The 24717-nt window shown below is 59.7% G+C and overlaps 2 protein-coding genes across 3 annotated transcripts in view; one reads left to right on the top strand and one right to left on the bottom strand.

The window, feature by feature from the left end:
• Positions 1 to 1050: 1050 nt before the first annotated feature.
• On the top strand, positions 1051 to 8146 carry LOC141745366 (prosaposin-like). The gene is made up of 15 exons (XM_074593043.1): positions 1051 to 1141; positions 4210 to 4334; positions 4632 to 4706; positions 4806 to 4931; positions 5139 to 5336; positions 5666 to 5809; positions 5980 to 6036; positions 6277 to 6285; positions 6421 to 6528; positions 6733 to 6819; positions 6924 to 7107; positions 7202 to 7371; positions 7455 to 7535; positions 7655 to 7791; positions 7852 to 8146. Exons 1-15 carry the CDS (start codon positions 1081 to 1083, stop codon positions 8144 to 8146), a joined length of 1857 nt encoding a protein of 618 aa, XP_074449144.1. The 5' UTR covers positions 1051 to 1080.
• CDH23 (cadherin related 23) overlaps positions 7945 to 24717 on the bottom strand; it is a 213113-nt gene continuing 196340 nt past the window's right edge. Inside the window, exons 40-67 of one of the 2 annotated variants that reach the window (XM_074591549.1) lie at positions 23833 to 23966; positions 23390 to 23599; positions 23104 to 23211; positions 22458 to 22560; positions 21473 to 21598; positions 21183 to 21386; positions 20492 to 20950; positions 19533 to 19649; positions 18940 to 19164; positions 18687 to 18856; positions 18215 to 18352; positions 17940 to 18059; positions 17333 to 17510; positions 16328 to 16539; positions 15602 to 15796; positions 15184 to 15294; positions 14870 to 14999; positions 14428 to 14691; positions 14142 to 14303; positions 13750 to 14006; positions 13368 to 13465; positions 13147 to 13267; positions 12898 to 12977; positions 12497 to 12537; positions 12131 to 12191; positions 11588 to 11717; positions 11383 to 11505; positions 7945 to 10113 (exon numbers count right to left, since the gene is read on the bottom strand). In XM_074591549.1, the coding sequence (XP_074447650.1) occupies positions 9790 to 10113; positions 11383 to 11505; positions 11588 to 11717; positions 12131 to 12191; positions 12497 to 12537; positions 12898 to 12977; positions 13147 to 13267; positions 13368 to 13465; positions 13750 to 14006; positions 14142 to 14303; positions 14428 to 14691; positions 14870 to 14999; positions 15184 to 15294; positions 15602 to 15796; positions 16328 to 16539; positions 17333 to 17510; positions 17940 to 18059; positions 18215 to 18352; positions 18687 to 18856; positions 18940 to 19164; positions 19533 to 19649; positions 20492 to 20950; positions 21183 to 21386; positions 21473 to 21598; positions 22458 to 22560; positions 23104 to 23211; positions 23390 to 23599; positions 23833 to 23966 (4601 nt within the window). In that variant the 3' untranslated portion in view covers positions 7945 to 9789. The remainder of the gene's footprint in view (positions 10114 to 11382; positions 11506 to 11587; positions 11718 to 12130; positions 12192 to 12496; positions 12538 to 12897; positions 12978 to 13146; positions 13268 to 13367; positions 13466 to 13749; positions 14007 to 14141; positions 14304 to 14427; positions 14692 to 14869; positions 15000 to 15183; positions 15295 to 15601; positions 15797 to 16327; positions 16540 to 17332; positions 17511 to 17939; positions 18060 to 18214; positions 18353 to 18686; positions 18857 to 18939; positions 19165 to 19532; positions 19650 to 20491; positions 20951 to 21182; positions 21387 to 21472; positions 21599 to 22457; positions 22561 to 23103; positions 23212 to 23389; positions 23600 to 23832; positions 23967 to 24717) is intronic. The other variant, XM_074591548.1, reaches the window with a different exon arrangement.

The following is a 24717-nucleotide window of genomic DNA, read 5'->3' as shown; positions in this document are numbered from 1 at the left end:
TGTGCTGGGGGACCACCCCCCCTAATTTTGGGGGGAAAATATCCCAATTTGGGGCTCCCGGGAAAGCTATATCCACCTGGACTTGTGCAGCTGGAAAGGACTGAAAAACAACAACCGTTTTCATGCAGGAAAGCAAAAAATCACCGATTTTTACGTTGTGGATGAGGCGCCAGCCCCCTCCCTGGTCCCCGTCCGACTCCCTGCTGTCACCCCCCCCCCCGGTCCTAGTGCCCCGCGCGGAGCGATGCAGCGTCCCCGGGGCTCGTTCCGGGGCGAAAACCGACTGTATTCTGCAGGTTTTTGGTGCGGAGGCGCAGGCTGTCCGTTGCCTCGGCTCCGAGTGCGGCCGGGGCCGAGAGCCGGGAGCCCCGCAGCCCGGTAAGTGGTTCCGGTGCCCGGCTGGCCTCAAGCGGGCTGAGAGCCGTCACCGCTCATCACCCTCATGAGCGCCGAGAGCGGGATCATTAAAGGGGGTGCTGCCGCCCGGCGGCCGAGGGCCGGTCCTGCAGGTGGCGGGCAGCGGGTGCGCCGTGGGGTGGGAGAATAATTGTCTAAACAACAACAAATTGTTTGTGCGTTCTTCAAGCCATAACGCTTTCCTCTTGTCTTCATTCCCTTGCTTCGCTTTGAATGAAACAAAGGTCTTTTAAATGCTTTAAGCCTCTAAATGCACCATTAATTCACTTGTCCTGAATTTGCAGGTCTCTGATATCTGCGCCCCGACCTTTTTTTTTGTAATGGATGGTGCTCTGTTCGGTGAGGAGCGCAGAGAATGGCTCCCTGGTGTGGCAGCGGGACACTTGTCCCCCACCCTTTGCAGCCAGGGGTGGCAGGGTTAGCGTTGGGAAGCAGGTTCTGGGCTGGTTTTGGCTTCCCGGGAATACCTGCCCGGCTCCGGTCCCTCCCTCCCGCTGGCAGGCCGGGGGATGATTTTATAATCAAGGCGTTGAGGAGAGGGGTGTGGTAATTGCCCTGCGTAGGTGTGGGGTTCTCACTACCTATCCCAACCCATCCAAGATTCCTCAGTCTGGGAGCAGCACGGGAGAGGAACCAGCCACTGAGAACTGTCATAGGAACGGCATGGAGAGCAAATGGAGTGGCTGGGTGCTGATCCTTTCTGTGTGCCTGGCTTCCCACCAAGGTAAGGCCAGGCCTGGGGGTAGGACTCAAGGAGAACCCGGAAAACCCCTCTGGACCCCAAAACTATAGTGTTTTAAGCTTCCTCGTCCCTCCCTGGTGTTGGAGATAGGCCAGAGGAAAGCCGGGGCAGGTGCCACCACCGCCTGATTTACCTCTTGCCCACCTGGACATGGGCCTTGTGACTTCTGCCCTGAAAGATGGTTTCGGGGCAAAAAGGGGCTTGTGCTCCCCTCCTGCTTCTCCGGGCAGCAGGGATTTGCATGGAGCCGGTGTTTTCCTGGGGTAGGGAAGGAGGGAGGCCAGCTGATGGGGCGTCTTGGCAGCCGTGGGGGAGAGGGGCTGCTTTGGCTGTTGCCCTCGGCGTTGGGACGTGGCTGTGTACGTGCCGTTTGGGGGAAAGCTGCTTTGTTGTCCCAGCACAAGGGAGGGACCATGGTGCCACCTGATGCTGTCCCTTTCCTCAGGGACCTCCTCAGAGGTGCAGGAGGCAGGAAACCTCTTCTGCTGTGGCTAGCAGGGTGATGGGGGTGCAGAGTTGCAGCCCTGAGCACCTTTGGAGACCCCTCATCACCAGGGCTTTGGGGCTCTGTGTGCTAATCCTACCTGTGGACCTTCTCCTGGGGAAGCCATGGATCCCTGCTGTTGTTGTAGGCAAAAAAAAAAAACCAACCCTTTTTAGAGGGAAGAACCCCTTTTGCGCCCTAATTACTCCCGGCTCGGCCCATCGGGCTCCTCCGACATGACCTGGCTTTGCGGTGGAGGACTTATGCCCTCGCACGCGTGACGTGGTGGTGGGAACGTGCCAAGGTCCTCCAGCCACCAACAGGCAGAGCAGGAATGTTCACCCACGCTCCGCACGTCCGTCCTTGGTGTGACATCTGCCCTGGAAGCCGGTGGTGGCCCAGCTGCACCACGGTGGGGCTGGTGGGGCTGCAGGACCAGCTGTGGGGGGCCACAGCAAGCCTCGGAGAAGGATTTTGATGCTGGGAAGGGTGTATTTATGATTTTTTTCGCTGTAACAGGGGCGTGCGCCCAGCTGGGAACTCGGGCGCCGGGGCCCACGCCGCCACCCCCGGGGTTTACGTCACAACCTGCTTGGCCGGCTTGGCCGGCGCGCTCCGGGGCTCCACGTAATGCCGGCACGGCCCTGCCAGATCCACAGCTCGCTGCTGGATCCCCATCCTGAGCAAAGCCCATCCCAGGGGCCTGGAAGTCAGGAACAGGGCCGTCCTGGCAAACCTGGGGCCACCACGGCAGCATGGGAGCATCCCTGCCTCATCCTGTGCTCTGTGCTGGGGATTTGCCATAAATCACTTTATTTGCCCAATGTCCTGCTACCTGGGTGCCCATCAGCACGAGGCAGCACCCCCACAGCTCAGGAACATGGAGGAGAGCTCACGGGGCACCAGTTGCACCGGTTGCCTGCCCGGTGGGGATGTTTTCCACTCGGGGAAGCTCCCCCTGCTCTCAGCAGTTGGGCTTTATGATTAGTATTAATTACTTTTCCGGCCCGGCACTGGTTGCCCGAGTTTCAGCTTGGGCAGAGCGAGGAGTAAGCACCCAGCCGCGAGGGATCCAAACCATCGGTGTCTTTTAGACCAGCCGAATCCCCCCATGCCGTTGCTGGCAGCGTCCGTCGCCGCCGGTCCGGTCTCCGTCACGGGGCTGCGGGAGATGCGCGTGTCTGTGGGTCAGGAACAGGCTGTGGAGTTGTCACCTCCCCTCTCCTCGTGGTGGTGGGTTTTTTTTTGGTGCTGCCCCTTAAAGCTTCCGCTGACTTGCCATTCTTGTTCGCCAGGGTTAAAAAAAACCCAATAAATTAAATATATATCTCTCAGGTGATGTGGCAACCGCGACACCGCGCTCCTGGGGAGGTGTGTGGGAGAAGCCCTGCATGGGAAACCGGGGAGGGGGACACACGACTCACCCTGCCCCGGGGCTCGCTCCTGCCCCGGTGCTGCCGTCAGCCGGATGGGGCAATCGGGGCTGAGGCACCACCCGAGCTGCGCCAGCGCTTTTGGGAGAAGGCAGGGCTGGTGGGGGGGGGCTGGGGACACCCTTTCCCACTGGTCCCACCTCCAGGGACTTGCCGGGGTGGCCCTGAGCATCTCAAGCTGCTGCCCCAACACATCCCGTGGATGAGCCGGGATGTGGGAGAGGCAGCTTTTGGGGAGAAACCTGATAAGGGTAGGGTGGTAAAAGCTGTCTGCGAATGTTCTCGGGGCGGGGGGGGGGTGTTGTTCTTAAGAACGCCAGCTGCAAGAGGGTATGCAGCAGGGTCTGTCCGTCCATCTGTCCATGTGCTGCTCCCCATGTGCCCCCCCTTCTTCCCGGAGCAGGTCCCGGCCAAAGCAGGGCAGCGAAGGGCTTGGGATGCACCGGCTCCTCGCCACCCCCCTCCGGCCACATCCTGGGTGGGCGCATCCCCCGGTGGGAAGAAACACTTGCCCCATCGCAAATTAATCCTGACACGCCGAGGTGGCAATTAAACCACCGGTGTTGCGCCACGCCACCGCCGCTGCTGCCACGCCGGGGATTTGCAGCCAGGAGAAAATGCTGTCGTTGGGAGGAAATGAATTAAAAAAAAAAAAACCAAAAAAACCAACCCAACAAAATACCACCCCAAAACTGGCATTGCTCAATCATTGCCGGGAGCTGTGGCGTGGTTAACCGTGAGCGCTGGCACCCCCAGTTTGCTCGTTTTGCAAGATTTATTGCTGGTTTTTTACAAGCAGCCGCCTCCCCAGCGTGTCGAAGGGTGCTGCTGCGAGGCTGAGGGTGATCCCCCAAATTAGCTTTGCTTTTGATGCTGGCCCAAAAGCTGCTGCAGCATCCTGTTGGAAAAAACCTGGAAGCACGTGGTGGCCCAATGAAGCCGGTCTTTGCTGGGCTCGTAAAACCATATATAAAACCCAACCACCCCACCACCATTGTGAAAGCCCTGGGTGAATCATGGCGGGAGGGTGAGGAGCACCTCAGGCTGGGGAAATGGGGTCAGGGTGGTGCAGGAGCTGGTCTGGGGGTGCCCGGGGAGGTGGCTGATGGTCTCCTCTCCCCACCACCCCACAGCCAGGGCCAGCCCCCTCCAGCAGTGTGACGAGCGGCCGGAGGACTGGTGCCGCGACGTGGCGACGGCGGCCAAGTGTGGGACGCTGGAGCTCTGCCGGATCACCGTCTGGGACCAGGCCCTGGGGGTAACCGCACTGGGAGATGGAGGATGCGGCGGGGCAGGGGGGGATGGCGGGACGTGCCCATCCTGCCCCAAAACGATGGGCTGCGGGGAGAAGCCTCATCTGGCCACGCCGGTACTGGGCACCCAGAGGAGCATCTGCTGATGCTCTTGGGCAGCAATGTGTCTGCAGGGTGAGCGACAAAAATGAGCGGTGCCCCTCATTTGTGGGGTGGGATTTGGGGAAGGAAGGCGGGATGCGGGGGGGGGGGGGATGTCTGGGTGCTGTGGCATCATCCCGAGGTATCTCCTCTCTCGGCAGAAGGGGATCCCGTGTCACCTGTGCCAGGTGGCAGTCTCTGTGGTGGGCAAGATCCTGCAGGACAACCGCACTGAGGTAGGTCAAGGCTGGGGGGGGGGGTGTGGGGCTGGCATGTGCCCCCCTCTCTTCCACTGTGGGGCCAGCCCAGCCCTGAGCTCTCCCCTTGTCACCTAGGAGAAGCTGCGGGCCTTCTTGGATAAGAAATGCCAGTACCTGCCCTTCCAGGACTGGTCTGTCAAGTGCAAGAGGATGGTGGACACTGGCATCCTCATCCTCGTCCAGCTGGGCAAGCAAGTGCTGGTAACTGGCCCGGGGAGGGAAAACCCTTGGGTTTGTGTTTCTCCATGGTTTGGGATGACTTGGGGGCTCACAGGGCAAGGGAGGCTTTTGGAGCTTGGGACAAAACCTTTGCAAGACGGAGATGGGGACGGGAATGACCCAGGGATGGGGGGGAGCAGGGCAATGGGGCAGACACCACCCCAAGCCCCCACCCCTCTGCTCCCCCAGTCGGACCCAAAGGTGGTGTGTGGGACCATCAAATTGTGCCAGCCCCGGGAGGGCCCCACGGGGGCCCTGAAGTTCCAGCAGGAGCCGCCGCCGGCCTCCACAGGCCCCGCTGAGGACTTCGCTGACCTGGGCATCCCCTTCATCACCAACATCCCCCTCCTGCTCCATCCCCAGGACCCGCCTCGCGGCGAGGCCCAGGTACCGCGGCACCGGCAAGAATGCCATTGATGCTGTTCAAGGGCAAGAATCCCCTAAGCATTGTATATTTAACAATAATTAAAAAAACCCAACACCTAAAATTACTGCACAGCTGAAATGGCATCTGATTAGGGATCTCACCAATTTGGGGCTGGGATACGGCAGGATGTGGGGGGGGCGGGACCAGAGAGATGCTGGCCAAAAAGCTGCCCCAGATTGCCACTGGCATTTAAATCCCATGTGTGTGTTGGGGCTCGGTTTTATCTTTTTTTTGGGGGGGGGTGGGGTGGGGGGCGTACTGACGTGTCCCTGCCCGCGTTGTCCCACAGGAGATGGAGGAGGTGTGCGGGGACTGCCTGCAGCTGGTGGCCGCCCTCCAGCTGGAGCTGGGGACCGACGCTGCCATGGCCCCGGCGCTGGTGGCCGGCACCGAGTGGGTGTGCGAGGGCATGGCGCCTGGCCTGGAGCGGCAGGTGAGGCCGCTGGCATCCCGCTGGGCTCCCCCTTCCTCCTTCCCAGCCCACCATGGCAGCATCTTTCGCCGCCACCACGCTGTGGTGGGCTGTGGTGGTGGTGGGGGGTCTGTTGGGGTGGTGGGGTGTCTCCACTCGGGGATTGATGCCGTGTCTCCCCGTCTCCACAGTGCAAGCGCTACCTGGTCGCGTACGCGGACACGGCTGCCCAGCTGCTCCGGCACTTGGTGAGCAGCTCCCGGGGGCGGTGGGTGCTGGGGGGGGTCGTGGGGGGCGAGAGGCACGGCCGAGGGGGCCTCATTGGCCAGTGTGGGTCTCTGCTCTTTTTTTTTTTTTTTAATTAAACCCACTGCTTTATATTACTACAAATTTTTAAATATTCCCCCCCTCTCTGGCTTGCAACCTCTCTAATTCTTTTTTCTATTTATATTTTTTTCCTTGCTGTTTTCTGCCCCCTCCGCCGGCAGCAGGCTGAGGTAAGCGAGACCTGTGCCCAAAAAATCTGAAATAGCCCTTGGTGGGGAGGGGAGGGGGGCATAGGCTCACCTTGCCGGGGGGGGCGATGCCCACCTGATTTGGGGTGTCTCTCTCTCTCTCTCTTCCCCCCCCAGGACCCAATGGAGCTGTGTGGCCGGTTGGGACTCTGCTCCTCCGCCTCGGCGCTGCCCCTCCACATGCTGCTCACCGAGAAGCTGGTGCAGGTCCTGAGCGTGATAGGGGTAAGCGGGGAACCCCCCTTAGTTTCTGCCGCGCTCCTTCAAATCCAAATGCCGGGGAGGGGAAGCCTTATTTTACTTCCCCCCCCCCCCCCCTTGAGAATTCCAATTTTTCCAAGGTGGGAAATGTCTTTCGCAGGGGTTGGTTTGGTGGGGATGGTTCTGGAGGGGTTGTTGGGCACGTGTCCCATTGGCTCGTCCCGGCAGGACGGGGAGGGGACCACGCCGCTGTGTGAGATGTGCCAGTTCGCCGTGAAGGCGGCCGAGAGCCTCCTGGAGAACAACGTGACGGAGGTGAGTCCCACCGCTGCGGTCCAGGGAGGGGGGCAAAGTGGGGAGCAGGCAGTAAGGAAGCGGGAGGGGGTCTCCCCATCCCTCCACCCGCCTTCTCCCGGCAGGAGCAACTGGTGAACGACATCGAGAAGGTGTGCTACATGCTGCCCCACGGTGTCATCGGGCAGTGCAAGGACTTTGTTGACTCCTACGGCAAAGCCGTGGTCATCATGCTGCTGGAGGCCACCGACCCGGCGGCCGTCTGCACCATGCTGCACTGCTGTCCCCGCAGCGGGGACACCCACCGAGGTGAGATAGGGGTCCCCGGGTGCCACCCAGACGCTGGGTCCTTGGGGAGAGGGGTGATGGGAGGGTGCTAACGTCCCCCCGCCATGTCCCACAGGGGCTGCCGCGCTGGAGCAGCTGGCGGTGGGTGCGGGCGCCTTCTGCAACGTCTGCCAGATCGTCATCACCTACTTCGATAATGAGCTGCTGAAGAACGAGACCTTGGCAGAGCTGGGTGATGTGCTGGAGAAGGGCTGTGAGCTGCTGCCCACGCCGCTCACCAGCAAGGTGAGATGGGGAAGCGGGGAGCGCCCGGCCTGGCGGGGACCCCCCCAGCCCCAAACTGGGCTTACCCCCTCTCTCCTTCTCAGTGCGAGGCGCTGGTGGTCCAGTACGAGCCGGCAGCCGTGCGGCTCCTTGTGCAGATGATGGACCCCAACTTCGTCTGCACCGTAAGTGCCCCCGTGCCACGGGTGCTGCGCCTGCTCCCCTAGACGGCAGCAGGGTCGCAGTGCGTCCATGAGGTTGGGTGTTTTGCCTCCCTTCTCCCATGTTGTCTTTCGCAATGCAGAAAATAAGAGCCTGCGACTCACCCAAGGAGGATCTCCTGGGCTCAGACCCCTGCGCCTGGGGCCCACGTTACTGGTGCAAGAACATGGCCACGGCGGTTGAGTGCAACGTAAGTGTCGGCTGCGTCCCCTCCCCTGGGTCAGCAGGGTCCTGGGAGTCCCCGTCTCCCCCCACCATCTCTCCCCGTCTCTCGCGCAGGCCGTCGAGCACTGCCGGCGTCACCTATGGAACTAGGAGCCTCCTCCCCGGCTGCCTGGACTTGCCCGCCGCTTTGGTTCAGGATCCCGGACCCCTTCCCTTGGGATGCGCCCGCATCCATGGACGGCGACGGCAGGAGCCCACCGGCCTCACCACCCCGGCGGGGACTATGGGGGACCCCAGCCACCTCTGCCTCTTCCTTCTCCACCCCTGGGGCTTGGATTTCCAAATCAGGTTAAGGGACTCGTCAGTATTTTCAGGACTGGAGATTCAGCCTCTCTGTCTCTTTGGCTGACTGCAAAATCCCACCATCCCTCCCCATCCCCATCCCCATGCCCCTCCATCCCCATCCCACCAGTTCATGCTTGTAAAGCCCAAATCCTGCGACGTGGATCCGTCCCTGTGGGCTGGGATGGTTTCTGCTGCCCAAAGGCAGCCTCACACCGCAGGTCTCATCGGCTTTTGGCAAGCCCAGCCCCCTTTGCTGGTCCCTCTTCAAATCGGGGTGGCTTTATATTTTATTTTACTTTATTTTTCCCCGGGTCACCAGTTAGAAGTGGATTAAATCTACTTGCAATGCCTGTCTTTGCAATGCCCGTTTGCAGCACACTGATTTAGTGTCCAGCCCATTGCTGGATAGATAGATATATATATTAATTATCCCCCGAACAAGAAAATGAGTGAGTTTTGGGGGAGAAAAAATTCCTTTCACGCACACATCCCTGCCGGGGGGGTCCTGTGCTGACCCAGCCGCGGTGGGGGGAACAGTGTGGTGCTGGCTCATCCCTCCCCGCTGCGGGAGGGGGGACGCCCGTGACAGCCGGTCCTGAGCGTGCACAGGAGCATCTCGCTGCAAATAAACTCTTCCCGTGAGCCCAGCTTGTTGTTTCCCTCCTCGTTCTCCTGGGGTGCCGGGGGTGGGGAGCAAACCTGGGGGAGTTTTAATGCTTCCTCCAAAATCTGGGGTGCAGCAACACCTGGGGTGGCGTCTCGCGAAGGTGATGGAGGGAGGGGTGAATTAAGGGGGGGGAAAAAGGGGGTTTTTCTCTTCAAAAGTTGGTTTGGGTACGATGAATCCGTCAGGGCCGGGGAGGAAGGACGACAGACAGGTTACCCAAAGCCATAGACAGTGTATTTCTGAGTCCCGTAACAGACCGTGCCCGAAACTCTCCACAAAGTTACGATTGGAAACAAACCGCCCCCCCCCTCAACGAACAAACCCGAAAGCAAGAGAGGAGGGGAAAGAAAAGGGCAAGAAAAGACACGCACGAGCACTCCACATCCAGAAGCCCCAGTCGTTGTCAGTCTCTCTCTTTTCTGACGTCGCAACATGTTTTGGTAAAGCCAGCAAAATGGAGAAATGTCTTCGGTTTTTGTTGGGTTTTGTTGGTTTTTTTTTTTGTTTTTGTTTTTTTTTTGTCTTTCCTTGCCGGAAAGGTGACGTTAATGCCAAACGGACTTGGTCTCACGCTGCCCTGGCCCTCCCCGTGCCCGTGGTCGAGGTGTGACAGCTCCTTGTCCTCAGCCTGTGCCTTGGGGACACCGCGGTGGCACCTCATCCGCGCCTTCGCTCCACCGTGCCTTCACCGCTGCCCAGCCTGGACTCATTAGATTCGTTTAGCTTCTCTTTTCTTTTTTTTTTAAAAAAACCCCACTTCTTTTTTTTAAATAAGAAAAATAAAAAAAAATGAATGCTTTCATGGATAAATGACAGGTGAGTAAAAGCAAACCGGTCCTGAGAGCCCTTTCCCGGGGCCAAGCTCTCCAAGGCCGCTGGAGCGAACTGCACCGGTTGGCCTGGACTCCTTCTGCAGGGGAAGGGGGGGCCGAGCACCGGTCTTGGGGTGCCCCCAGCCCCCACCATGGCCCCCCTTGCTCCGTGCTTCATCCCCGCTGGCCCCGGCTTGCCTAGAGGAGCACCACCACCACCACCGCTCGTCATAACTCGGTGATCTCCAGCGGGCTCTCCATGATCACCTCCCGCATCTTGTGCAAGGGGGTGGACTTGGCCGACTCGGTGCGGGCGTTGTGGTCGCTGTAGCCCCCACAGTCGGCGGTCAGAGTCTCCAGCGAGCGACCCAGCACCTTCTGGTCGTCCTCGGGCAGGCTGTTGAGGTCGGAGGCGAGCAGCGTGCCCGTGCTGCCGTGCACCACGTGGATGCCGTCAGGACCTTTCAGCTCCACCGGCTGCTTGTGTCGGAAGCGGAGGCTGCCCTGGCCGGGGCTGTGCTCCTCCTCCTCCTCCAGCTCCTTCTGGATCAGCTGCAAAAGGTCCACGGGGGAAGGAATCACCACCGCGGTCCTGGCTTCCCGGACTCTGAACCTCCCGCAAAGTTGGAGCCCAGCAGGAGAGACGAGACCCTCCTCTTCTGAAGCAACCTCAGAGCGTGGTGATGAAGATCACCAGCACGATGATGGTGTCCAGCCGGATTGCTCGCTTGTCGCATGGATGCCCCAGCTCAGGCACTGGCTGCCAGCCGGGTGGTGGGTCTGGCAGCAGCCCCCACAGCAGCCAAGGAAGGGGGGGTTCGGACCCAGGTTGGGATTTGTGGTTGTATGAAGGTGGTGGGGCAGGAGGCAAACAAGGAAAGGAGTCGAGGCAAGGCTGGTTGGGGCTTGAGGGGAATAAAGACAAGGAGGGACAGGGGGCTGAAAGGTGTCTCCCATCCCAGTGCTCTCCTCCACTCTCTTTGCCCCACGTTTTGCCCCCCATGAAGAGGGGCAAGGCTGCGGGAGGAGCTGCTTAATCCCATACTAGCCCTCCTGCACCAAAACCCTCTGTCCCAGCCTTTCTGTCTCAAAAAACTGCTGGGTGGGTAAGCCCGGAGGGGCGGAAGGGAGGGACAATGTCCCCACGTGTGTGCAGGGACCTCCAGCATCTTGACCAGCCTCGGCAGAGCGTCTGTGCCTTTGTGGGGAGACGGGGAGGTGATGGACAAAGCACACCCCGCAGAGAGGGGGGCGTCCTCCTCCAGGGTGGGAGAGACCAAGGGAGAGGGTGCTGATGATGCTCAGAGGAAACACGGGAGGATCACAAGAGCTGGGGCACTGCAGGGAGCCAACAGGCTCAGTGGAAAACCAGCGTCTGGCTCGTTTTGGCCAAGCAGGAAATGGGGGGACCACTGGATGATGGGAACTGTGGCCGTGGGGAGCGACTGCAGGCTGCGGGGCTGGAAGACACACTGCATCCCAGAGGGCACGGCAAGCATCTCCCCACGCCCATGCACACCCCGTCTACCTCCGAGACCGAGGAGCGGTCCCCCTGACTGGCGGTGGCCTTATGCACCATCCGCTGGGCAAAGAGTTTTTTCAAGCGCATGTAATCATCCAGGACCACCTTCAAGAGAGAGCCCTGGGCGGAGGGGAAGAGATGACAGGTTACCCAGGGGAGATGGTTTGGGTGGAGGGAGGTCGGCCTCATCCCAGCATTTTTTAGAGCAACATCACCCTCTGGCGCCGTGGCCGTAAACCTGGAAGCCAGAGTGGTAGAAGAACCCTCCTTGGTGGAGGATGCCCACACTCATCACTCACCTTGATGGGTCCCTCCCGCATGATCTGCCCAAGCTTGGCAATGTTGTCGTACTCCTGGATGGCTGCCCGCAGGTAGCGGTCATCCTCGGGCTTGGCCGCAGAGGGCTCTCTGCCGAAGGTCCCCTGCGGGAGGAGAGAGTGGCTGAGGAGGTGGCATGGGCGTTGGGCAAGGGGAGGAGGCATCCCGGTGGGGGCCGTGTCTCACGTGGGTGCGGGCCGGGCTGTTCCAGAGGTCGGTGATCTCACTCAGGTTCTCCGGCAGGTCGTCCTCATGCTCCGCCTGTGCCGCCAGCTCCATGTTCCTGCAGAAGGGGTCCAGCCACACCGGGTTGGCCCTGCCCGGGAAGAGGAACAGCCCTCAGCACAAGCAAACAACGGCAGCATCCCTAACCCCATCCAGAGCCTGGATGCCGAGGTTGCGCTGCCTCCTCCTGCCCTATGCAGCCAGGAATTTGGCTGCTCTGGATCCAGACGTGTGTCGACAGCCGCCCGTCATCTCTGCTTACCCAGAGCTGGCCAGAGTTGGCAGAGATGGAGTTGGACAGGGACAAGGTCTTTTGGCTTTGAAAGTTCTCAAGGCAAGCGACCGCTCCAGGGTCAGCGTCATGCCCCACATGGCATGCCTGACCGCATCCCTCCGCAGAGCAGAGAGGTGTCGCGTCTCCACCTCCTGCCCATCCCTGGCCACAAAACCCAGGCGTCCCTCTCTCGGGAGCAACCTGCCATCCCGCGAGGTGGCAAACCTCACCCATCAAAGGAGTACTTGTTGGTGTTTGGCATGTCCATGATGTCCATGAAGCCTCTGTTCCCTGCGAAAGGCAGGGGCAGGGGTTACAGGGCGGCCTGTTGGTGGGACAAGCAGCAAACAGGGTGGCACTTCTTTACTGGGGAGGGAAACTTGGCGACCAAAAAGGCACCAACAGCATGAGAAACACGCCGGGATGCTGCTGACGATGCAGAGCGTGGATGCTGCGGAAAGCCTCCCACCATCGTGCCTCGCTGGGCAGGATCGCTTCCAGCTTACACCCCGCTGGCATCCCCAACGAGTGCCCCCTCCATGCTGCTCATCCCCCCTGCCGTCCCACGCAACGGGAAAACCCCAAACACTGCTCACCGGTGGAGCCAGCCACTATGGCTTTCAATTTCCTCTTGTGCCTGTGAAAGAAATACAGCGGATAAAATGAAGATGCTCGAAAGGAGAGGGGGTGTGCGTGCAGATTTGCCATAACCCGGCAAACAGCCCCTCTATCTATAAGGACGGCGAGTTTGGTGGGGAGAGGCAACATCAGTAGTAAAACCATTATATTTTGGGGGAAGAGGGGCAGTTTCTGAACTCAGGCTGAGAACAAGGAGCAGCTGAGGAACCTCTTCAGGAACTACACTGCCGCGGAAAGCGTGGAGAAGCTGGTGCCCTCCTTTGCTTGCCAGCACTGCCAGGGCCGGGAGCAGCCATGCGGGTCCCCCCAGCTTGTGGGGAGATTGCGGCCGGTGGGGCAGAGCCCCGGCATTACTCACACTGTCCGGTAGTACCAGTTCATGAGGATGAAGAGCATGGCAGCCAGGAAGAGCAGGACGGCCAGCACGATGATCGCCATCTGGGAGGGACAGAGGGGTAGTGGCCACCTCCAGCACGGAGCCAGTACCCAGCAGTGGGCACCCGCCCAAAATTATTTGGGTGAAACATCCCTCCGGGCCATGGAAGATGTGAAGGGACATCGCCCCACTGCGAGCAGTAGCCATCTCCACCCCCAGTTGGGCTGTTACCTGCAGAGCCGAGAGGTCATCTGGGGCCCGGGCAGTGATGGCGGGCTGCACATCCAGCACATTGTAGTTCCTGAAGAGGTTCCTCAGCTGCTCCTTGTTCTCATCTATCATCTGAATCACCCTGGGAAGAGAAGGGGTGCTTGGGCATCTTGGCATTAATGAGGTTCCCCGAGGACCTAATGGGCCAGGCAATGGGCTGGGTGACGGGCCAGGTGACGTACCGCTCCACGTCCAGGATGCGGTTGGTATCCCTGTTCACCACGTGGATCAGAAGCTCTGTCTGTGCAAAGTTCACCCGACCTTTCTTGTCAACATGGAACTGGGGAGCAGAGACAGCAAGGTCTGCAGTGCAGTAGAGGTGTCTCCTCCCGGGGCATCTCCCAAGGGTGCCCCGAGGTGTGCTTGTGTGGCAAGAGACCCCCAGGCCTGGCATGGGGTCGGCCTGGACCCCTTTGATACACCCCAGCCTGGGGTGTATCCATCACCTTCAGAGCTCAGGGGTGTCTATGGTTTAAACAGACAGGGCACCCTCAAAGGAGACCTCCCAAGCAGCACATGGAAGGTTACCCGCCCCTTGAAGCAACCTCAAAGGTGGATGACTACCTGCACATCATCTGTGTTGACAATGGCGCCTGTGATGTTGGAGAGCAGACTGATGAACTCCTCTTCGAACTGCCTAACTTTGTCAGGGATCTCATTGATGATGATTTTGACCCGCTGGTCATCCCGCAGTATGTAAATCCCCACAATGGCCGTGTCGTTGTGGCCCACCAGGTCAGAGGCCATGATGTCCACCACGAAGTAGCCGGGGTTGTAGGCCGTGAAGAGGTCAAAGGTTCGCAGGATTCCATCAAGGGTTCCTGGGGGAAGGACAGTCACAAGCCCAGCATTAGCGACCCTGGTCATGGGGATGTCTTTCATCATGGGGATGTCTTTGGTCTCGGGGGATGTCTCTGGCCACAGACTCGTACTCCTGTGGGATGCAGCATACGCACCAATGCTGAAGATGTTGGCCACCTCCTCGGAGTCATTGGAGTGCTGCTTGATATAGCGGATACCCAAGATGTTGTACAGGACCAGGCTGTTATTGCCTATATCAGCGTCCACTGCGATCACTCTGATCAGCTCCGATCCCACCTTGGCGTCGGTGGCGACCCCTTTGAGAGAGAGACAGGCCGGGGACATGGGGTCAGGCTGGCTTTCACTGCCCCTTCATCTGGCTGGATTTTTCCTGGAGCATTTCCGGCTCCTGGTGCCCTCCCAGCCCTTGGCACCCCTTACCTGCTGTGTACTCTGACTTGGTGAACTGGGGGGACTGGTCATTGATGTCATCCAGGAAGATCCGCACCTCCTGAATGGTCAGGTCCCCGTTGAGGTCCCAGGCCTGGGCTCTGCCTGCCTGCTGGCCCCGGGGAGGGGACCAGTTCCTCTGGCTGGACGCTTTGACTATGATGGAGTAGTATGGGTCCTTCTCCCGGTCCAGGTCTCGCAAGACCTGCAGCTTCCCCTCCCGGCTCAGATGGAAGTTGCTCTCCTGGTTCCCAGCTGGGTGCAGAAAGGGGACCCCAATTAGTCCCCTTTGGGCTGGCATTTCTAAAATGCCACCTTGCCCATTGACCAGAGCAGAAAGGCAGTGAGGAGATGTTGGGAGCAATGGAAACCCTTGGTGAGGGGTGTGCAGGGGGACATAGAGCTGCCCATCCCCTCCCCACTTGGCACCCACCTGCTATGAAGTAGTAGACGATGGCGTTGGAGCCCTCATCTGCATCCACTGCCCCAGTGACGTTTCCCACCACGGTGCCTGGCTGTGAGTGCTCAGGGACGGAGAGTGCCTGGTACTGGGGACTGTCCCTCTGCCAGAGACCCCAGGAGAAGGGACGGTTATGAGCATCGAGGTGGCTTTAAATTAAAGTGGACGCGTCCCATTGTGCTCCCCACCATGGTGACGCCCAGCAGTGCATGCTCCATCACACGTGCCTGCCGGTATCCCCATCCCTGCATCCCCTGTGTCCCATCCCCTCCATCCCGGCGCCTTACGGGTGGCCTGAGGAAGATGGGCTCATTGTCATCAATGTCATCGAGTGCGACCTGGAGAGGCTGCATGGTCTCATAGGCTGGCTGGCCCTGGTCACAGGCCACGATGATCAGCTGGGGAGAGAGGCAAAAGCGCCATCCTGGGCAAAGCCACGTGGGCCAGGAGACATGTCTGAGGGGATGGTTGAGTGGTGTAGGATTTTGGGGGGATTTAACAGGGAATTGGGAGCTGGCCCACCAGGATGCAACTCCCCCATGGTGCTTGATAACCACCCAGCTCCTGCCAAGGTGTGACACCTTCATGACTGCGGCAGCTGATCCCATCCCCACCACATCGCTTGCATCCCACCAGCCCCGCACCGGACCCACAGCCTCATGGACAGTCCCGGCCACCCCACGGGTGTGCTGCCGCCTGGCTCACATTGTACACCGCCTGCTTCTCCCGGTCCAGCCGCATGGCCGTCTGGATCAGCCCGCTGACTGAGTCGATGCTGAAATACTCCCAGTCTTTGTTCCCCGCCCCGGTTTTCAGCAGGTTGTAGAGCACTGCTCCGTTGAGGCCCTCGTCTTTGTCCGTGGCGTAGACCTCATAGACGTTGGACCCCAGGGGGATCTCCTGCTTGCACACGTGCAGCCCCTCAGCCCCGGCATTGCATGAGAGCCCCCTGCTCCCCCTGCCCCTCCAAACCCCCTTGTATCAGGGTCAGCAGGCTCCTCCTGCTCAAAACCCAACTGGCAGCTGGCAACGAGGAGCCGTGATTCCCTTCGGCCGTGTGGCTGCTCCATGTGCAAGCCAAGGACTGGCTGAGCCAAGCCCAGCTTCTCAGAAAGGAGAAACATCTTAAATGTCAGTGTTTCGTCCCTTGTCACTTGCCACTCATCACACAGTGACTGGCTGTTTCCTAATTTTGCATGTTGCTGTGGTTTCTGTTCCCCAGAGCTGCCCCGACATCCCCGCTAACACGTATGGAGAGGGGCTGTTGCTGACCGTTCAGCCCCATGACCCAAACCTTCTTGCTGCGTGTTAAATCAAGGTCTTGTTCCATCCCCAGTGCAAATGGAGATTGGATTTTGCCACCGGTAGGCAGGAGTGCTCCCGGCCATGGTCTCGGCATGCCATGACCCCGCTCCCTCTCAAGGGGTTTACCTCCTTGATGTGCAGGATGGTGCCATTGGGTGGGCGGACGAAGACGGGGCGGTTGTCATTGATGTCGATGACGTCCACGTGGAGCATGGTGGTCCCCCAGAGAGGCGGGTGCCCCTTGTCTGTGGCCACCACAGTCAGGTTGAACCTCTCGTAGGACTGCAAGCGCCGCCGGGATGTGATGAGCCCCGAGTCTTTATTGATCTTGAAAGCCTCTGGGGGGTAGAAAAAACACACCTCTGGCTCAGGACACTTGGCGCCGGATAAATTACGACTAGAAACCAGTACACCAGCTGAAGCACACCCCTCACTGGTGGGAAATCCCTGTCAAGGGGTGATTGAGCGGAGCTGGCTGCCTGAGGCTAGGGGTGCGGGTGCTCTCAGGTTGCCATTTCAGAGCATCCTTGCCCGCTGCCGACTGCCTGCCACTGGGCAATGACAAGAGCCCTGCTCCTGGGCCACCCCTGGCTGTGTTTCACTCCTGACCAGCCAGGACAGGGCAGTGGTCAGAAGGAAGTCAGAAGAGCCCATGGGTCTCAGGAAAATGAACTTTCTTCCATTTCCCTCTACATTTACGCTGGCTTTTGCTTGGTTCCTGTTACTCCTCGACATGCGGAGATATACTGGATTTCAGGCGCTATCACTATCCACCCACAGCCTCCTAGCTCTTCTTAGCTTTCCCCCAAAGCGTGCAGTGAGTGTGCTCCAAGGCACACTTGCGTACATAGAAAGCCTTGCTGGGGTGGGGGGAGACAAGAGGACAAGCTGAGGCTGGGCTGCAGGACGAAGGCAGGCAAAGCCATAACATGCCACACCACGAGGAACTGGGAACTGTGGAGCAATACCGAAACCTCCACGCTTTCGGTATTGCTCCTGGGAGCGTGTGCACAACCTTGGTCCAAACCAGCCAGAGGACACAAGATGTAGTCTTGGCCACTACGTCTCCTCCAATTGCTCCTCATCATAACCCTCTTCCCTGGGGAGGAGCTCCCCACCGCCAGCACCCACCTGCGCCGGGGCCCTCGATGCTGTAGGTCACTACGCTGTTATCCCCTTCGTCCAGGTCGGTGGCGGTCATGGTGATCACCGACGTCCCCGCCGGCTCGTTCTCGTAGACGCTGGTGCTGAACTGGCTCTTGCTGAACTGGGGCCTGAAGTCGTTAATGTCCAGGACTGTGACCAGCACCTTCGACAAAAGCGCAGCTGGCTGGGTGACATGAGGCTGGAGGTGGCCAGGCAGCCCCCAGGTGCCGTACCCCTGCCATGACCCGCGGCTCTGCCGCTGGAGCGTGGTCCCCTTCCTGCTATTCGTTTAGCTCCGCTAGCTGAATTCCTGCCTCCAACAATGGGGGCCACCACGGCTGGGGCACCCATTCATGCCGCAGCACTTGTAGACAATAGTGTCGCCCTTCCCTGCCCCTCCTGCTCTGTCCCCTTCTGCCGACGTGCTGTCCCCACAACCCAAAGTGCCCTGCACCATCCACCCCCCAGCCCCTGGGATCATCTGCTCTCCTGCCTAATTCCTCCCTTCCCTGCTGGGGAGGAAAGCCTGAGGTTTAACACCTCCTTGCTGGTGACCACCACACGAGGGGTGGTGGGAGGAGGAGAGCCCTACCTGCACGGAGTTCTCCCGACGGTTACTGGACACGTCCCCGGGGTTGTCCCTGGCTACAGCTGTCAGCGTGTAGTGATCCTTCTTCTCCCGGTCCAGGGCTGACAGGATGTAGATGTCACCCTGCAGCACACAGAGACCTTCAGGTGGACCTCATCTGGCAGAGCTGGTACTCAAGAAGGGGCAGAAGGTGAGATGTGGGAGCAAGGCAGAAGGTGGGACCATCTCAGCCTCCCCTCCCTTTCCCCACTCTGTTCCAGCCTCGCTTGGCTCCTTACCGTGTTGGGATTTATCCCAAACTTGCCCTCTCCATCCCCCAGGCTGTACTGGATGAGAGCAAAACGCCCAGAATCTGCATCCGTGGCCTGGACCCTCAGGATGACCGTACCCAATGGCACGTCCTCAAAGACAGCTTTCTGAAAGCAAAGGGATGAGTTGTTTCATAGAATCATAGAATGGTTTGGGTTGGAAGGGACCTTAAAGACCATCTTATTCCAATCCCCCTGCCATGGGCTGGTTTAGCAGGCAGCAACCAAGGTCATAGGGTGGCACCCAGGGATGGGCACAGCTGGACTCAGAACAAGGTGTTGACACAGAGTACATTGGTGGGTTGACTATCTTCTTCATGTGGTTCAAGCACAGAGAGAGGGAAGAGAAGGTGTCCCTGGAGAACGCCCAGCTCTGTGCCCGTCCTCACCAGGCAGGCACTGCCCAGCCCCACGTGGACTTGAATGGGGGAGCCCAGCTCACCTGGTAGGATGGTTGGCTGAAAACAGGATTGTTGTCATTGATGTCCACTATCTGGAGGTACACAGGGATCTCAGCGGATCTGCGGGGAGAGCCGTTGTCGGAAGCTCGGATGGTGAAGTTCAGCCACTGCACCTCCTCATAGTCCACCGTCCTGTTGGCCACGACCTTCCCTAGAGGATGGCAGACCCTGAAATGAGAAACCTGCCCCAGGCCACCAACCTACCCCAGACTCCCACCTCTCCAGGCCACGGACCTGCTGACTGGTCTTCAAGACAGACGTAGCCTTCCGGGGAGAGGTTCAGCAGCTCGTAGGTGATCTGCCCATTGGCACCTTTGTCCGGGTCCACCGCTGAGATGGAGATGAGTGTGGTGCCCTGTGTGGCTCCCTCCAGGATCCTCTCCATGAAGTAGGTGACCCCAAAGGGGCGGAAGCGGGGGGTGTTGTCATTGACGTCCAAGACATTGACTGTCAGCTTGGCTGTGGCCATGGTGGTGACCACAGGGGAAGAGAAGAGGAAGAGGACAAGTGAGAAAGAGAAGCAAAGAAAGGATGGGAGAAAGGAAGGTCATAAAGAGACAAGCGTGAAACTCCAGGAAACCCAACTAAACTGAGCTGGTTCATCAAGATAAATGGCAATATTCAGCAAAGCTGCTCTGCCCTGAGCTGGCTGTGGACACTCTCACCTACTTCAGACCTACTCCTGATCTGCATGTGCCTGGATTTACCAGGAGCAGGCTGGCAAGATGTCACGGGGATGGTAATGAAGAAGCAGGTGTCTCCCACGGTACAGTTATGGGCACACAGACTGCTTCATCCCAGTGCAGCCCTGGGACGTTCGGGCTTACCGTTGGGCACGCTGACCGAGCGGTCGATGACTTCGCTGGCATTATCGTGGACGGAGATGGTGACCTCGTAGGTGGCCACCAGTTCCCGGTTGAGGGGAGTTTTGATCTTCACAGCTCCTGGGAACCCCAAAAAGATGGGGAGGGTCATAGGCAGTGCTTGTGTCCCCCCTCCACCGAGGACCCTCCACTGCACTTGCACTCCTGCCTCTGCCCAAAGGCTAAATGGGGAAAACACTCCATAGCTACAGGAGGAGACAACTTCTCTCCCTCTGCTCTCCATCGCCTGCCTTCCTGCCTGCTCCACTCTGCCCAGCTAACAAGGTCTCAGGCTGCCTCAGCCAGGGTAGGAATTTGGGTTGTGAGGACGAGAGGTGTTTGGGAGCGACTGCTGCTGCTGCCCTGCACGACCCCATCCACCTTAGCTCAGCATCCGAGAGTCCTGTCCTGTATCCTTCCCAACAGGTATTTTTTTCTTCCCTGTATCAGGTCCGTGCTTCCAAAACAGACGCAGGGAGCTCCTGGCCCACCTTCCTTGAGGGTAGAGCCCACCACCTACCCCGGAGTGCCCCGCCTTGCTCCCCCCAGAGAGGGTGCCCGTGTCTGGTCTGCCAAGGCTGAGCAGCCCCCGGCCCGCAGTGGGGCTGCCTGTGACGGAGATGGGTGAGATGGAGGAGGGAGGCGATGGGTGGCGTGGAGAGAGAAACAAGCACAGACACAGAGACAAACCTGGCGGGCCGAGAGCCGGAAAGGAAAGAAAAGGGTTAGTTAAGTCGTTTGGCTGGGGGAGAGAGGACAGGGCAGGGTGAGACGGGGCAGCCGGAGGAGGAGAGTGGGGACGCAAGAGGGGAGCATCATCTCCCTGTGCCTCAGGCACCTACCTCCAGTCAGAGAAGAAGAAGAAGAAGCAGAAGACAGTAGAGGGTTCTGCGCCGCCCACGCAGCCCTTCCCACTCTCCTACCTGTCCTAAAATCCACTGTGAACACTCCTTGCTGGTCGGGCACCAGTGCGTCTGTGTCGTCACGGGCCACGATCTCCAGCAGGTAGTACTCCAGGCGAGGGTGGAGGTCCCGGTCGATGGCAGTCACCTCAGCCACCACGGTGCCGGGGGGGGCCGACTCAGGGACGCTGACCGTCTGGATGGGGTTGATGAACTCGGGCCTGCAGTCGTTGATGTCGTCGATGAAGAGGCTGACGGTGGCGGTGCCCGAGAGTGCTGGTGTGCCCTGGTCCACGGCCACCACCGTCAGCCGGTAGGCATCCCGCTCCTCCCGGTCGATGCTGATGTTGGCCACCCGGATCACCCCTGTGGCGGTGTCGATCAGGAACCTGTCCTGGCCACCACCCTCAATCCGGTAATCCAGCTGCTGGTTGAGGCCACTGTCGGCATCTGTGGCTGTCACCTGGAGGATGGAGAAGCCTGGAAAGGGGGGACACAGCCCTCTCAAGCGAGGGTTGGAGGGCAGCAGCAACAAGCCCCCAGTCCCGAGGCAAACACCATCAAGAAACGTGGGCAGCCCCAATTCCCAGATTTTCCCTTCAACCCCATCCTGACCAGCCCTGACCCTGGGAGCTGGATCTTCAGAGTCCCAGGGGGACACCCAGGTCTCCCTATCACCCGCTCTCACGTTCAGTCCCACCCTCCTCCTGACCTGGGGGGCTGTTTTCCCGCAGCCATGCCGTGATGGAAGCTGGCTGGAAGACGGGGCGGTTGTCATTGTCATCCAGGACGGTCACCACTAGGCTGGCAGTGCTGTTCAGCCCTCCCACATCACAAGCCACCAGCGTGAACTCCAGCAGAGGGTCCAGCAAAGCCTCTCGGTCTACCACGCTGCCACGCTTCACTGAAATGACACCTGGAGAAGGGGAAAAGCCTGGTGACTGACCCCATGTCTGCCTGGTGGCCCTGGGCTGGGGACAGTCACCTGCTGAGCCACCCCACCTGTCCTGTTGTCGATAACAAAGAAGTTCAGAGATGCCTCCAGGAGCTGGTAGGTCACCATGGCGTTGCTGCCCTCATCACTGTCCAGAGCTAGGATGGGTCCATTGAGCACCGTGACCAGGGTCCCTGGAGGGGATGACAATGGTTAGGGAGGGTGGCAGCCCCCTGCAGAGCCCCCCCATCCCCTCCCACCCTGGTGATGCATGAGGGACAGCAATGAATGGATGGAGGAGGTGACAGAGAGGGGCCTCGCAGTGCATGAGGCAGCGGGGGGTCAGCTGCTGCAGCCTTGCAGACCGACTTGGAAGGCCCAGGTGAGGTGGCGGGACGTCCAGCTAAAAACAAACAGACAGACACATCCATCAGATGGGTGGCACCAGCACCCTGCCACCGAGGGCATCACTTGGAGGCACCCAAACGCTTCGCCTGAGACGTCCCTTGATGGCGGGACAGAGAGGTACCTGAGGTGTTGGAGCACAGAGCAATTTAAATGGCAGGAAGGCAAAACTTCCCCAGCTCTTTGGCTGAGAAATGTCTACCTGGACAGGCTGGACTGTTTTACCTCTAACCCCCAGAGCAACGCGGCTCCAGGTGCTGGTGATGGAGAGATGGCACTCCATCCCCTGCAGGGATGTTGGGCATGTTGATGCCCTCAAGGCTGCCCCCAGGGCTCGGCTCAGACCGTGGGCACCTCTTGCTGTCTGCAGCTGAGCAACTCCCAAACGGGACCGATTTCTCACAGGGTTGTGCCAGACCTGTGTCAGGAAGGGTTTCCACCAGCAGCATGGACCAAAGCTATGGTCTCCTGGAGGCTGATCTCCCCAGGTGGTCAGCAGAAAGCCCTCGTGCTCAGCATCCCCGTCCCACTGACCTGCGCCTTTCCCTGCTCAGCGTCGTGTCTCCTCCACAGCCAGGAGACACCTCCCCTCGCCTGGCCCCAAAGGCACTCCCCAGGAGCCACTTAAGGGAGAGAAGAGAGACCTACCTGGGGGCGAGTTCTCCATCACCTCAGCCTGGTAGGAGCTCTGGGTGAAGAGGGGGCGGTTGTCATTCTCATCCGCTATGGAAATGACCAGCAGGTCGAAATCCTAAAGGAAAATGGCGACAAGAGGGTGATGACAGCAATGTCCTTTCCTTGAGCTCACTCCTGCCTCTCACACCTCCAGTTTGGTGCTGGTCATAGCTGGACCCCCGTGCAACTATGATGCTGTGCTCCCTGGACCATCCTGGAGGGTCTGCAGGGACCCTTGCCCCGGGGTTGGGCACCCCTTCCCAGCCTGCACCCTGAAGGGGGATCCGTGGGACATCTTGGCAGGGCCAAAGGATGCTCCGGTGTCATTGTGGCTGTCCAGCTCTCCAGCCCAACTTTGTCCCCCCTTCCGTGACGTCTGCTCCTGTTGCATGGAGTCGACATGCAATGTTGGACTTGCCCTAAATCCTACTGGTCCTGTTCTCTGCTGGGGAGAGGGTTACAGCCCCCTCCTTGTGATCCCCAGCTTTTAGGGGATAAGGCTGCTATTGGAAACGCTGTGGGTGAATGCGTCATCTGGTTTTTGGCCACGGCAGGAACCCCTTCTCCCACCCGCCCTGCTGCCTGCACCACTGGAGGCCCTGGCAGTGCCCGTAATTACCCGCCTGGCATTGCGTATGTTCTCGGGGTTGTCCTTCACTGTGATGGTCAGCCTGTACTCTGCCACCCGCTCCCTGTCCAGCGGGTGGTTTACGTAGATGATGCCGCTCTACCAAGAAAAAAGGGAGGAAATAGGTACAAGGGACACGAGGACCGCTTCTCCCAGGTCACCTCCTGCCAGGGCAAGGATGCCAGATGGCACTCATGGGTGCCCAGGGAAGGCAGGGCTCCAGGACCAGGGGTGCCCACCCTCCGTATCCCGGCATCCCACCCCCCTGGGGGCATACGGTGCTGTTGATGTAGAAGGCATTCTCCTTGTTGCCCGCAGTTATGTCGAAGGTCAGGAGTGCGTTCGGCCCCTGATCTGCGTCCCGGGCAAGGATGCGGGTGACGAAGCTGGAGATGGGGGCATTCTCGCTGAGGGTGAGGTTCATGGGGAGGTTGAGGAGCACGGGGTCATTGTCGTTGATGTCCAGCACGCGGATGCCCACTAGGATCTGCAGGGAAGTGCAGGAACACGGCACCTGTATCCATCCCTCCCATCCTTTTTATGCCCCCCTGGGCAAGAGGTGGGCTTCCCCACTCAGCCCACTACGGTCTGGCAGAGGAAAGCCCCAGGGACAAGGGGAAGGAGAAGGAGGGGAGGAGAGTGAAGGCAGAGACCAGGAGGAAGGAGGTGGGGATGGGGGATGGCACCCCGCAGCCCCCCATGCCACCCCAGGGGACTCACCGTGGAGCTGAGGGGGGGCACCCCCCGGTCCCGGGCGGCGATGGTGAGGTTATAGAAGGGGATGTTCTCGCGGTCCAGCTCGGCATCCTTCCGCACCCGCAGCTCCCCTTCCACCGGGGAGATCACAAATTCCCCTGCCGGAGACAACAGGGCCCTGGCTTGCACCATGCTGCTGCGAGTGGCCCAGCACCCCAGGGGAACGACTTAATTTGTGATGGGGGACAAGCACCAGGGAGGGTTTGGGGACAAAACCATGACCCGCTACTGGAGATATGGGAGGACTGTGGCAGCCGGAGACTCTCCTGGATGCATCCCCAGGTACCAGCAGGAGCAGGGGGTGGGCTGAATGGCCAAATAAAAGGTGCCTGTGCCCCTTGGCTGGGCCTTTCTGAAGATGCCAACAGCCCTCTGAGCACCTGCCCATGCCCCGTGATGGCCAGATCAGGGTGGGCTACATGGCGCGGACCCCCCTGGACTTGCTCTGGAAAAGCTTTGCAGTGGGGCCAGCTGGGAGATGGGACTGGGCTCTGCCTTCCAGACACCCTAGGCTGAAGTCACCACCCGTTCACAGAGGGACAGCCCTATGTCCCCATGGTTAGGGATGCCCATGGCTCCTCTGCCACCTGCTCTGGGATGCTGGTGGGGCTGCAGCTACAGCTTCCCCATGGGTGGCAGAGCAACTCGGTCCCCAAACACCCTGTAAACCCCATGGGGGTGAGGGGACGGGGCTGTGCACTTGCAGCTCTCAGTTTCTCTTTCTGCGGTTTGTTTTTTTGCCCTTTTTTTTTTTTTTTTTTTCCTTTTCTTCCCCTCATTGTTTAGCAGATTCGCCCCCTCTCTTGCACAAGTCCCGGCCACCCTGCTTTGGCTGGCCATGAACGGGTT

The sequence above is a fragment of the Larus michahellis genome, chromosome 6, assembly GCF_964199755.1.
Source record: "Larus michahellis chromosome 6, bLarMic1.1, whole genome shotgun sequence".
Taxonomy (NCBI): Eukaryota; Metazoa; Chordata; class Aves; order Charadriiformes; family Laridae; genus Larus; species Larus michahellis.
Note: the sequence above shows the minus strand (reverse complement) of the source record. Positions and strands in the feature narration are given on the sequence as shown.